The sequence below is a fragment of the Rhinopithecus roxellana genome, chromosome 3, assembly GCF_007565055.1.
Source record: "Rhinopithecus roxellana isolate Shanxi Qingling chromosome 3, ASM756505v1, whole genome shotgun sequence".
NCBI classification, from domain to species: domain Eukaryota; kingdom Metazoa; phylum Chordata; class Mammalia; order Primates; family Cercopithecidae; genus Rhinopithecus; species Rhinopithecus roxellana.
This window is the reverse complement of record NC_044551.1, coordinates 31,766,008-31,778,911: the sequence shown is the minus strand read 5'-3', so window position 1 is coordinate 31,778,911 and position 12,904 is coordinate 31,766,008. Positions and strand designations below refer to the sequence as shown.

The window sequence follows — 12,904 nt, the reverse complement described above, 5'->3', positions numbered from 1 at the left end:
TACTACTGCAAAGATAAAACTATCAAGCAGGCCGGGCGCGGTGGCTCACGCCCGTAATCCCGGCACTTTGGGAGGCCGAGGCAGGTGGATCACGAGGTCAGGAGTTCAAGACCAGCCTGGCCAAGATGGTGATACCCCGTCTCTACTAAAAATACAAAAAATTAGCCGGGCATGGTGGCACGCGCCTGTAATCCCGGCTACTCCGGAGGCTGAGGGAGAGAGTTGCTTAAACCTGGAGGAGCGGAGGTTGCAGTGAGCCGAGATTGCGCCACTGCACTCCAGCCTGGGTGACAGAGCAAGACTGTCTCAAAAAAAAAAAAAAAAAAAAAAAGAAAGAAAGAAAAGAAAAAAAAACCTCAAGCACTGGCTTCTAATTAGTAGCAGTAGCAGTACAGGTTTCTTTATGGCACAGGTTTTGAACCCAGCTTATCACTTTCTTCAGAACCCCCTGCCTAAATAAAAAACTCGAAGCTGCAGAACTGCTGGCAATTCAAGAAATGAGTGCTCATCTCCACATCATGTAACAAAACTGAGTGATAGCCTTTATAGTGTCATTTAAGACCCACAGAAAGCACGTTTCTCTAGGTGGTTTTCTTGAAAATTTGTACTCTAATGCCTACTTTTCTGTATTTTGATATAAAATGCTGTCAACTTACCATTAAGTTAAAATTGCCAATCAAGAGCTACATTATCTTACTTCCCAACCAGCCTATCACAGTATACCGATGGCCTTGCTGCCCAAGGTGCTGTATATTGACAACTATACATATCGGAAGCCTTTGGGGCTAAAAATCAGATTACTGGCTGGGTGCAGTGGTTCATGCCTGTAATCCCAGCACTTTGGGAGGCTGACGCAGGTGGATCACAAGGTCAGGAGTTCGAGACCAGCCTGGCCAATGTGGTGAAAACCCCCGTCTCTACTGAAAATACAAAAATTAGCCAGGCGTGGTGATGCGTGCCTGTAGTCCCAGCTACTCAGGAGGCTAAGGCAGGAGAATCACTTGAACCCGAGAGGCAAAGGTTGCAGTGAGCTGACAGAGCGAGACTCCAAAAAAAAAAAAAAAAAAAAAAATCAGATTGTTGAGCTTCAAACCTTCCTGAGGGCTGGGAGGAGCCAAAAATGTGCATTTTAAACAAGCATTCCAAGTAATTTTTTTTTTTTTTGCATCCAGAAGTTTGTGAACCACTGGTATGATGAGGATATGTGTATCCTGGGCTACCCGAAGATATATACAAAAGTTAGATTTCATATAGTCTATTTGTCTAAGAAAAATAAATGAAAAAGCAAGCCAAAGGAGTTGACATCTTTATTTCTTTCCTCAAAGAGATTTTAGCAATTACCAAACAAGAACCGTATCTCCTCTTTCTGTGGAGTGAGAACAGGAAGGGAAAAAATGGCATCAACAGATGGGTTGTCAATTAGTGAGGGATGAGGCCAGCAATCGCCCCTTCAAAAATACATTTTCTTCTTAGATGTAAATTCTGCAGTGCAAGACGAGGCACTGGGACATGGGTTGTCGCTTTTTTTTTTTTTTAAGATAGTTTTGCTCTGTCACCCAGGCTGGAGTGCAGTGGCATGATCTCAGCTCACTGCAAAATCCACCTACCAGGTTCAAGCAATTATCCTGCTCCAGCCTTCTGAGTAGCTGGTATTACAGGCACGTGCCACTACGCCCGGCTAATTTTTCTATTTTTAGTACAGACAGGGTTTTGCCATGTTGGACGTGGTGATCTACCCGCCTCAGCCTCCCAAAGTTCTTGGATTACAGGTGTGAGTCACCGTGCCCAGCCATGTCTTTTTTTTTTTTTTTTTTTTTTTTTGAGATGGAGTTTCGCTCTTGTTGCCCAGGCTGAAGTGCAACGGCACAATCTTGGCTTACCTCAACTTCCGCCTCCTGGGTTCAAATGATTCTCCCGCCTCAACCTCCCGAGTAACTGGAATTGCAGGCATGCGCCACCATGCCCAGCTAATTTTTTGTATTTTTAGTAGAGACGGGGTTTCTCCCCATTGGTCAGGCTGGTCTCGAACTCCCAACCTCAGGTGATCTGCCTGCCTGGGCCTCCCAAGGTGCTGGGATTACATACATGAGCCACCGCACCCAGCCTCGATTCTCAATAGGGCCAAATAATCCTTTCCCTCCAAAATATAAAACCAGGAAGAGAAAAATGTGAGTTCTCTCACCTATTCCCACTACCTTCCCCCTTCAGAGGCCAAGTTTGGCTGGATGTGATGATCCCTGCTGCTCTCTGCTGCTCCTCACCCATCCCCACTGACCCAACAGAAGGTGGCGCTACTAACATTATGACTCCTCTGACACCTGCTACCTGTCGATTAGCAGGAACACGTTTACCCCTCTGCTCTTGAAATCAAATGTCATTTTTCTGATTACATAGAGGCTGAGAATCTTTTTCAGGAAGTCTAATAGGAAAGTGACTTTTAAAACTGAAATATCTTGACTACATGGGGTAAATGTTTCTTCATCCTCATTCACTCATTCTTGTTTCTCTCATATATACACATACTTGTTTCTTCTTAGAAAGAGGTAAATGGCCTTGGAAACTATGCCCCTGGCTAGAAGATGATAATCATGCTGACAACTCCATTAAATCAATCCACAGAATGTGTACGCAAGGACACTGAAGCCACTACTCATTTGTTCAGCCAAAGTTGTCAACTTGGCGACTGGCACAAAGCCCCGAGTCTTCCCTGCAATTCCTGAATTCAGAGGCATCATGCAGGCATTAACCCATATTTATCTTGAGGCCTGCCAAAGATGAATGCAAGTAGATGGGTGGCAGAGGTGAGATTTTCAGTCAGTGGGTTTTCTGGTTAAGAACAGGTGGGCGAGAGTTTGGGCTCCTCTTCTTTCATAGGTGAAAAGAACCGACAGGTTTTTACAAGATTTATGTCACTATCTAAAAATGATTCATTCTCCAAGGCATGAAATAGTTCTTGCTTTATAAAAATAGTACTGCGATTAAAAAAAAAGCACTTCTGCCAAAGGAACCATGTTCCAACACTGCAAACAAGGTGTTCTGCTTAAACAGAACAAGATACACCACCCCCATCCATCCCTTCCTTCCCTGTTCCCCTCCCAACTTGAGCCGTGTAATTCGCACCAGTGTTCTGGGTGGTAGGGATACAGCCACCTAAGGCAAGGAGCCCTGGGAGGTGGGTGGGCTTGCATGGTTAAGCACACCAGAACTGAAGCGCAAAGGGTCAGCTGTCTTCATCTAGAATATCTGGATGTTCCTTCCAGAAAGCATCCCCAATGATATCGCAGTGCAAGGGCACTGGCTTCGTCCTGGTCCGGGTCACTGCCATCTTTCTTCCTCCCATTTCTGTTGGCAGCTTAATTTCTTTTGTCATCACTTCATTCACCTACAGGTAAAAATAAAGTAGTGACATTGTTAACTCAGGAGTGGGTTTGGGAGAGAAAAGATGTGGGGATAGTTAACTTTTTATCTTCATATACTTCTGACTGCCAGATTTGAGATATATATAGATATAAATATGTGTATATATATGCGCATATATGTGTGTGTATACACATATACATATAATCTCAGTATGCATGAAGTGCTTTATAATTAAAAATAGTCTTAAAAAGGTTATGTTACCCGAGCATGGTGGCTCACGCCTGTAATCTCAGCACTTTGGGAGGCTGAGGCATACAGATCATTTGAGGTCAGGAGTTCAAGATGAGCCTGGCCAACATGGTGAAACCTTGCCTCTACTAAAAATACAAAAATTAGCCAGAAATCACTTGAACCCAGGAGGCGAAAGTTGTAGTGAGCCGAGATGGCACCACCGTACTCCGGCCTGAGCAACAGAGCAAGACTCTGTCTAAAAAAAAAAAAAAAGTTATACTATAGTGAGGTGATCTTAGGAACAAAGAAAGGATTCCATGTTCCTCATTAGCAATAACTATAGAATTAAAGGTGTTTCTTACCTTCCACCTGCATTAAGAGGTATCCAAGTCTGTACCAAAGAACAAATGTTTTGAAAAACTCAAAGAGCTGGAGTTGCCAGTGGAATGACTAGCTCTCAAGGTACTCCTTGGTACTTGAAAACATTCATTTCAGGGAAAAAAAAAAAAAAAAAAAAAAAAAAACTTCACATGGAAGGAAATAAATTTAGAGAAATCATTATGCCTAACAGCTGGTACAGAGAGAAAATATTGGTAAAATTAAGGATATAGGTAAATGTACAGACTTATTACAGAATATTAAGTATGAATGTCAAAGAAATATCATGACATTTATGAAAACAACAAACTCTCATATACATCGTCTCTTAGTGCCTCATATTGTACTTGTCGTGGGATGGAGAGACCATTTAATGGTATTATCCAGTGTGAAAGCATTTTTTAAGTATTTTATGAATGTACAAATCCTCATACCTGTACTGTATCCTTTTAAAAGGATTTTATTGGATACAGGGAAAGCTTACAACACAGAAAAATAAAGGCACTAATTCTAAAATTCTGTAATTCTACTTATGTATGGGAGATTTTGGACCACTACTGACAAAATGTAATTAAAAATAAGAATCTATGGCCTCTCCTCTTGGAAAGGATCTGGTTTGCGTTAGCAACTGGAGTCACATCAGCATACAGGCAGCAAAGAGGGCACGGCTTGGAATGGGCACAGGCTCTCTTTTTTCCTGACTTCCATTTTTCTTTGAACATAACAGCATTACCTTCTGCCATATCAACACAGTCCCTTTCCTATACATCAGCGGCTCATTATTATAGTTGATGTTGAATTCAGAAAACAAAATCTCATTCTTGTCTGCTGCAAGAGTTCCCTGAGGAAATAAAAAGAGATATTAAAAGCTCTGCCTGTCTTCTTTCTCCCCTAATGCTACTATCCATTAGACCCACAACCTAAACTTCCACAATCAAGAAGTGGAAGGATTTTATCAAACATCTTATAGTTACTAGTGAATTTTCATCTTAAGGGCAATTATGATCTTATTTAGATAAAATTCTCTCCTATACCAAACACTGGCTTCACAAGTCAAGACTGAAAGGGAGTGGGGGGAAGTGATACTGAGTACATATTATGTATTTGGGCCAGTAAAACTTAGAAAGGTTATATAAATTGCCCAAGGTTAAAAGGTTGTCCTTGTTCTTCTACAAAGAATCAAAATCTGAACTTAACTCTTCCAAACCTGGATATACGTACCAGTATGCCTTTTTTTTGAGACAAAGTCTCGCTCTGTCACCCAGGCTGGAGTGCAGTGGCACAATCTCAGCTCACTGCAACCTCCACCTCCCAGGTTCAAGCGATTCTCATGCCTCAGCCTCCTGAGTCGATGGATTACAGGCGTGTGCCACCATACCCGGCTAATTTTTGTAGAGAAGCAGTCTCACTACATTGGCAAGGCTGGTCTCGAACTCCTGACATCAGGTGATCTGCCCACCTTGGCCTCCTCAAAGTGCTGGGATTACAGGCGTGAACCACCATGCCAGGCCCCAGTATTCCTATTATTGTTATATAAAAATCTCTATCATTACTATTATTAAAAATGACAACCGTTTACTGAGCAATTATAATGTACCAGGCATTGTATTAGTAACTGTTACAGCTGGGCACAGTGGCATGCACCTGTAATCCCAGCTACTTGGGAGGCTGAGGTGGGAGGACTGCTGGAGCCCAGGAGTTCAAGACCAGCCTGGGGAAAATAGCGAGAACCCATCTCAAAAAATAAATAAATAGATAAAATAAAATACATATAAAAGATCTGTTACAACACATTACCTCATTTCACAGTCATCCTACAAGTAGCACTGTTATAACAAAAACCAGTATTTATTAAGCACTTACAAGGTGCTTCATACTATCCTGTTTTACATGCATCATGCCATTTAATTCTCACCATAAACCTGCGAGGTAGAAACTACTATTTTCTACATTTTACCTATAAAGAACTGAGGCAGAGGATAAAATTACACAGAAGCATGATATGAGTAGTTGTCATGACATTTATGAAAGTAACAAACTCAGCACAAACTCTTCCCATACACAGAGGTCATAAACCCAAGAAACTACAGGTGCCCAGCAGGGAAAACTGCAATGAGGGAAGAGGCCTGGTGGGACTGACAAAAAGTCAGTGCTGGCCGGGTGTAGTGGCTCACACCTGTAATCCCAGCAATCTGGGAGGCCCAGGCAGGCAGATCACTTGAGGTCAGGAGTTTGAGACCAGCCTGGCCAACATGGTGAAACCCTGTCTCTACTAAAAATACAAAAATTAGCTGGCTGTGGTGGCGTGCACCTGTAATCCCAGCTACTCGGGAGGCTGAGGCACGAGAACCATTTGAGCACAGGAGGCAGAGGTTGCAGTGAGCTGAGATCACACCACTGTACTCCAGCCTGGGCAACAGAGTAAAACTGTGTCTCCAAAAAAAAAAAAAAAGTCGGTTCTGAAGACGGCAGTCATACAGTCATACAAGGCTCCAGGCAAGTGTTAGACGGGGGAATGCAGAGCCAGTGTCGTCAATTCCATTTCCAACAAGAACATAAAGGCTCAGGGAGAAGCAGTAATTCATCCAGGATTACAGATCAAGCAGGCAGCAGAACTGCTCCTATTATGATTTTTATATCCTTTCAAAACAAAGCTGTAAAGGGATCTTAAAAAAAAAAGAAAAAGCGTAAAGTTAACATAAAAAAAGTTATGGGAGAGCCTACAGCGAACTGTCCCCAGTTAAGTATTAATGTAGTTAGATCTTTATACCTGTAATCTTCCTTGGGCTTGTACTGGTGTTAGTCCAGATTGTTGTATAAGTGCCCAGAAAACTGTATTATAAAGATTATTGATGTGACCTGTGAGGAGAACAAAATAGTAACGTTTATATGCATAAAATATTTATTCAATATTCATTCTTCAAGGAATACTAAAGCCCTGACCCTCTCCTCTTTCAAAGTAAAGAGATCTCAGAGACATTTACTGACTTGCCCGAAGTCCTACGCAGGGAACATGGAGGGAAGGAGCAGGAGGAAAAAAACTTCATCCCTAACAACAGTTTTATTTGGTCATTTTAGATATACATTATACAAATCTGTTAACTTGTGTGTTAATCCTAGGAATACTTTAGAAGTTATTTGATTTATATTATTCCAATCTCTTTTCCAGTTATTTTGGAAAAATCAAACTAGAACAAGCAAGTAAAAGTCTCACAAACATCATCACAGTCACCATAAGGCAAGGGTCACAATTCAAATACCCACTGAGGCTGGCATGAACATAAATGTGTAAAGCAGTGGGTGACCCCAGAGGAACAACAGGGAATGGCAGAGACTATGGCACACTAGCATTTGTGTGTGCGTGTGCGTGTGTGTGTAAAGGTAGCGGCCACTGCACAGGCTCTGTCCAGTACTAAGAATGCAGATCCAGTATTGCCACATCTGATTTTTTTAAAAAATAGAGGTAAGGCGGCCGGGTGTGGTGGCTTGTGCCTATAATCCCAGCACTTTGGGAGGCCAAGGCGGGTGGATCACCTGAGGTCAGGAGTTCAAGACCAGCCTGACCAACATGGAGAAACCCCATTTCTACTAAAAAATACAAAATTAGCTGGGCATTGTGGCACATACCTGTAATCCCAGCTACTCAGGAGGCTGAGGCAGAAGAATCCTATGAACCCAGGAGGTGGAGGTTGCAGTGAGCCGAGATCACACCACTGCACTCCAGCCTGGGCAACAAGAGCGAAACTCTGTCTTAAAAAAAAAAAAAAAAAAAAAAAATAGAGATAACAAGTTTTTACATAAAATTTAATTTTTCAAATACTTTAATTGAAAAAATACATACTGCATTCTATACAAAGTATGTCAAAACAAAGTATATGTGAGCCAATCCTGTATGAGATCAACACCTGTACGGCATGGAATTGGTGGTTTAACTACACGTTTATTTGGTGCCACTCACAATCTGCTTGTCGCCAGCTGAGGTAGTCCTTTAAGGTCTGGTTGCTGGGATACACCACGACTCTTCCATCAAAGCCTGGGGGATACAGAAGGGGCTGGTCCTCAAAGTAATCCCGCCAATAAAACACATAGCTGGAGGCAAACTGGGAGGCCACATGAGTCATGAACTTACTTGAAAATGTAACGCACATTGGGTGGAACAAGAAAAAGAAAAATACATGGAATTAATTCAACACCCTGAGAAGACCTGTGGGTACCACAGAGAGATAACACAAACTGCCCAGAAAGCCAGGAGATAAAATGCATTTGGCTAAGAAACACCATTTCAATACCTTGGTTTTGTGTTTTGTTTTGTTTTTTTTCTTTTTTTGGGACAGAGTCTTGCTCTGTTGCCTGGGCTGGAGTGCAATGGTGCCATCTTGGCTCACTGCAACCTCCACCTCCTGGGTTCAAGTGATTCTACTGCCTCAGACTCCTGAGTAGCTGGGATTACAGGCGCAGGCCACTACGCCCAGCTAATTTTTGTATTTTTAGTAGAGATGGGGTTTCACCACGTTGGCCAAGCTGGTCTCAAACTTCTGACCTCAAGTCATCTGCCTGCCTCGGCCTCCCAAAGTGCAGGGATTACAGGCGTGAGTCATCATACCCGGCCAGTTACATATTTTAAATGCAGCCTGTCTCTCCTTCCAGTTCTATTCAGTAATCTACTGATACTAAATTTTTCCCTATAGGATGTGATATGAATTTATGATTCAAGGGGTCTTTTTTATTTTTATTTTATTTTTTAAAAGATGGAATCTCTCCGTCCCCCAGGCTGGGGTGCATTGGCACAATCATAGCACACTGCTGCCTCAAATTCCTTGGCTCAAGGGAACCTTCTGCCTTAACCTCTTGAGTAGCTGGGAATATAAGCACATGCCACTGAGCCTGGCTAATTTTTAAATTTTTTTGTAGAGATGAGGTCTCACCATCTTGCCCAGGCTGTCTCAACCTTCTGGGCTCAAGTAATCCTCTCCCTCGCCCTCTCAAAGTGTTCGGATTACAGGTGTGAACTACCATGCCTGACCTGTTTGTATTTACAGTCATGGAAGGAGGGAAACCATTGTTGTAAAAAAAATGCCAATTCAGGCTGGGGATGGTGGCTCACGTTTGTAATGCTAGCACTTCAAGAGGCCAAGGCAGGAGAATTGCTTGAGGCCAGGAGTTTGAGACCAGCCTGGGCAACACAGAGAGATCCCACCTCTATTAAAAAAAGAAAGAAAAACCAATTCATTGTATGATTTATTTCCCATATAGTGTTTCAAAATACTGCCAAATCAAATATCAGATTTATCTATTTTATAATGAGATCCCCCTTAAGGAACAGTGTAATGCAATGCATGTAGAGACTATCACTGGCTAAAGCCAACCTATGAATTGTGAATATTACATTCTTATGGTCTCTGTTTCTAATCTTAATGTTCAATGCCAAGTCAGTCTAGAAACTAACCTTATGGGGCATGTGGGGGAAGAATCAGATAAAGAGTCACACAGAATGCTCGGCTATCAGATGGAAGTACAACAATCTAAACAGGAAATATATATGCACTCTGCAGTTACAAATACTGCAGACATCATCTGTAGCCTGTAAGTCTGCGATTAAGATAAACAAAACCAAATGCTGGTAGGAAATATTCTGAAGAAAGGAGGAAGGTCATGGAATTACCTGGCTCTTCTTTTAAACCAATTGGTTTTCCGCTTGAACACAAAGCTGTACTCATCACTCTGTCCATATGCAATCACAATATCCTCTAGTTCTTCCATCACAGTCTGGGCACATTTGGTCATCAGGTGGAGAGCACGGCTGTCATTAGGTTTTGCAAAGTTGTGCTTCTCAGCAAACCTTCGTAGGGGGAAGAGAAAAGGGAAGAAAGCATGGATGGAAGCGTGTCATTAACAAGCTCTGTTGCTAGATAACAGAGGCTGTTTGGAGGAAGATAATGTTAACAGCACTGTGAACCCAAATGCTTAACTAGCCACAACCTGATCCATTTCCTTAAAAACTTAGTTTTTTTCCTGCCCTGAAATTGAGAAAAACAGACATAAATGCTAAGCCTCAACTCTCCTTTCTATGAAATGGGAATAAAAGAATATTTACCTCATTGAGTTGTCCTGAAGATTAGGGGGAAGATAAAAGCAATCATACCTAGCTCCTAGTAATTGCTCAATAAATGTTAGTTATAATGATCATTAATAATGCAGCCCTTTTTAAAAATTAAATTCCCATCTTTCTGTTATATTTCTTTCTCCCCCTCCCTCTTCTTCTGAGACAGGGTCTTGCTCTGTCACCCAAGCTGGAGTGCAATGGTCCGATCACCGCTCACTGCAGCCTTGACCTCCCAGGCTCAAGCAATCCTCCCACCTCAGCCTCCCGAGTAGCTGGGACTATAGGTGTGCACCACTGCACCCGGCAAATTATAATTTTTTTTTCTTTTTCTTTCTTTCTCTCTTGCTTTTTTCTCTCTCTCTGTTTTTGTAGTGGCGGAGTTTCAGAAACAACAACAACAACAAAAACCTGGTCTTCAACTCCTGGCCTTTAGTGATCCTCCTGCCTTCCGCGCCCAGCCTTCTCTTTTTTTCTGACTCTCTGTTGAAAATAGTCCATGTGGCCTGTTACTGATAATGAAGCACAGACATAAGTATTGCCCACAAGCAAGGCTTACACAGACTTCTGAACAGTCAACATTCAAAGATATCTAACAGAAGGCTAGGCGATTGGCTTAAGAGCTTAAATACCGTGCATGAGAGTGACTTTTAACAACATGTCCTTGCTAACAGGTCTCTGTTCACTTAACACGGGCACTCCAAGCCAGATCCTCATCAGGGGGGCACGTCGCCCATTCATTAAGCTAACAGCCAGCGTTCAAGCACTGTCCTAGCCAACACGCAGGGCGGGGCGATGCTCCATGCTGCGCACTCATTGGCTACCGCGTTACCCCGGTAACCGTGGCTGGGGCGGCCGGGAGGATTTGGAAGAGTAGAAGCCGGATTTCCCAGAAGCGCTGGCGCACCGCGACGCCCCGGGCCGGGCCGAGCTCGCTCACCGATGGAAATTTCTGCCGTCCAGCCGCACTACCACCCAGCAGTGGGCCAGGCAGGTGTCGTCAGCCTCGAAGTCCCTCACGTACTCGAACTTGCTTTTTGCCATGGTGGCCCCCAGTCTCAGGCACCGTCTCAGAGTGATGGAAGTGGTGGCCAAGTAATCGTGAACCTTAATTTTACAGGCTGCCCACATTCTCCACGCGGAAGGGAAAGAGCCAGATAGCCCCGCCCCGGAAGTGTTCTCTTCGCGGCCGCTCTAGCCGTAAGGCGGTCATAGTCTCTCTCGCCTCTCCCTGTAGTTCTTAACCTCCCCGGGGAAGAGGATGGAGGTTTAGGTTCCTCCTTTAGCACTTCCCACGCCTGCTTCTTCCTCCTCCCGTCCTGCGGCAAATCATTTTCACGAGGTTTTTAAAAATTATTTTTTATCTGCTGGTCTTGACTCACTAGCGAAAGCAATCAGTGTCCCCGTTAGTGCCCAGATCAAAATCATACCCCTACCTAAGAAAAAAAAAAAAGTTCTTTTTCTGACGTTTGAAGGTGTAGCTGTGATATATCCCCTTTTATTAGTGGCATTTATTAACTCGTTCTAGAAAATCTGGAATACACCAAAAGTACAGTTAAGAAAATTAACACTTTGTTTCTCCATCTTCCCCCTCAAAGCATTGTGGATGATTCCTTTCAGTCTTTTTTCTTTTTGTGTATGTAGGTTTACATACGAAATGCACAAGATTGGAATTATTCGCCTATACAATGTTTATATATTTTCCACTCAGCTTGAGCATTTGCCAATATCAATTATTCCAAAGTGTGATTTTTAAAAGAAAAATGAACTCAATATTCCAACATATGGGTATACTACATTTATTCAACTTTTTCACCATTAAATAATCACAGAACCAGTGTTTGATATCTTGTTGCTGGTGGATAATAGTAACAATAACATCCTAATATTTGTGTCATATTTTGTGATTTACAAAGCACTTCCAAATTCATTACCTACTTGCTTTTTTTTTTTTTTTCATCCTCAAGAAAGATATTCAGGCCAGCCGCAGTGGCTCACGCCTGTAATCCCAGCACTTTGGGAGGCAGAGGCAGGAGGATTGCTTGAGCTCAGGAGATTCATACCAACCTTGGCAACGTAGCAAGACCCCTGTTCCTACAAAAAATAAAAAAATGATCCAGGCGTGGTAGCCCATGCTGGTAGTCCTACCCAGGGGAAGATGAGGTGGAAAGATACTTGAGGCCCGGACTTCAAGACTGCAGTGACCCATGATTAGCCACAGCACTCCAGCCTGGGCGACAGAGCAAGAATCTGACTCTAAAGAAAAATTAAAATATTCAAACAATATAAATCCTTTTATATGTAGTGAAAAGTCTCTCACTGATTCCTAACAACATACTTTAGGCAGTAACTGTTACCAGTTTTTTGTGTATCCATGCAGGGATCTATATCAGTATGGGTGTATATCCTCTTTTTTTTTTTTTTTTTTTTTTTTTGAGGCGGAGTCTCGCTCTGTCACCCGGACTGGAGTGCAGTGGCCAGATCTCAGCTCACTGCAAGCTCCGCCTCCCGGGTTTTGCGCCATTCTCCCGCCTCAGCCTTCCGAGTAGCTGGGACCACAGGCGCCCGCCACCTCACCCGGCTAGTTTTTGTATTTTTAGTAGAGACGGGGTTTCACCGTGTTAGCCAGGATGGTCTCGATCTCCTGACCTCGTGATCCGCCCGTCTCGGCCTCCCAAAGTGCTGGGATTACAGGCTTGAGCCACCGCGCCCGGCCGGGGTGTATATCCTCTTAATAGTACCACAAATGGTAGTCATCATCTCCGTTGATGCTCACAGTAACATCAGAGGGATGCAAGAGAGGAACTGGGATTTCACCTTTACAAAGGGGAAATC

General features: G+C 43.1%; 1 protein-coding gene across 3 annotated transcripts; it reads right to left on the bottom strand.

The window, feature by feature from the left end:
- Nucleotides 1-1,291: 1,291 nt before the first annotated feature.
- THG1L (tRNA-histidine guanylyltransferase 1 like) lies at nucleotides 1,292-11,322 on the bottom strand. Of its 3 annotated transcripts, none has more exons than XM_030927929.1 (6): nucleotides 11,010-11,228; nucleotides 9,632-9,808; nucleotides 7,928-8,002; nucleotides 6,740-6,828; nucleotides 4,703-4,810; nucleotides 1,292-3,382 (listed from the first exon to the last, which is right to left on the bottom strand). In XM_030927929.1, exons 2-6 carry the CDS (start codon nucleotides 9,696-9,698, stop codon nucleotides 3,221-3,223), a joined length of 501 nt encoding a protein of 166 aa, XP_030783789.1. In that variant the 5' UTR covers nucleotides 9,699-9,808; nucleotides 11,010-11,228; the 3' UTR covers nucleotides 1,292-3,220. The 3 variants fall into 3 exon arrangements, with proteins under 3 accessions (XP_030783789.1, XP_030783788.1, XP_010361708.2); XM_030927928.1 differs by lacking the exon at nucleotides 11,010-11,228 and adding an exon at nucleotides 10,481-10,991 and having other exon boundaries at nucleotides 7,928-8,097; XM_010363406.2 differs by having other exon boundaries at nucleotides 1,294-3,382; nucleotides 7,928-8,097; nucleotides 11,010-11,322.
- Between the last annotated feature and the right edge of the window lie 1,582 nt (nucleotides 11,323-12,904).

Excerpts from the sequence above, each read along its gene's own strand:
- THG1L (XM_010363406.2), bottom strand. The coding sequence starts at position 11,200 with ATGTGGGCAGCCTGTAAAATTAAGGTTCACGATTACTTGGCCACCACT. Across the intron at positions 8,098-9,631 it reads TGGTTTAAAAGAAGAGCCAG|TAAGTTCATGACTCATGTGG; the intron begins GTAATTCCATGA and ends TACATTTTCAAG. Across the intron at positions 3,383-4,702 it reads CTGTGTTGATATGGCAGAAG|GTGAATGAAGTGATGACAAA; the intron begins GTAATGCTGTTA and ends TTTTACCTGTAG.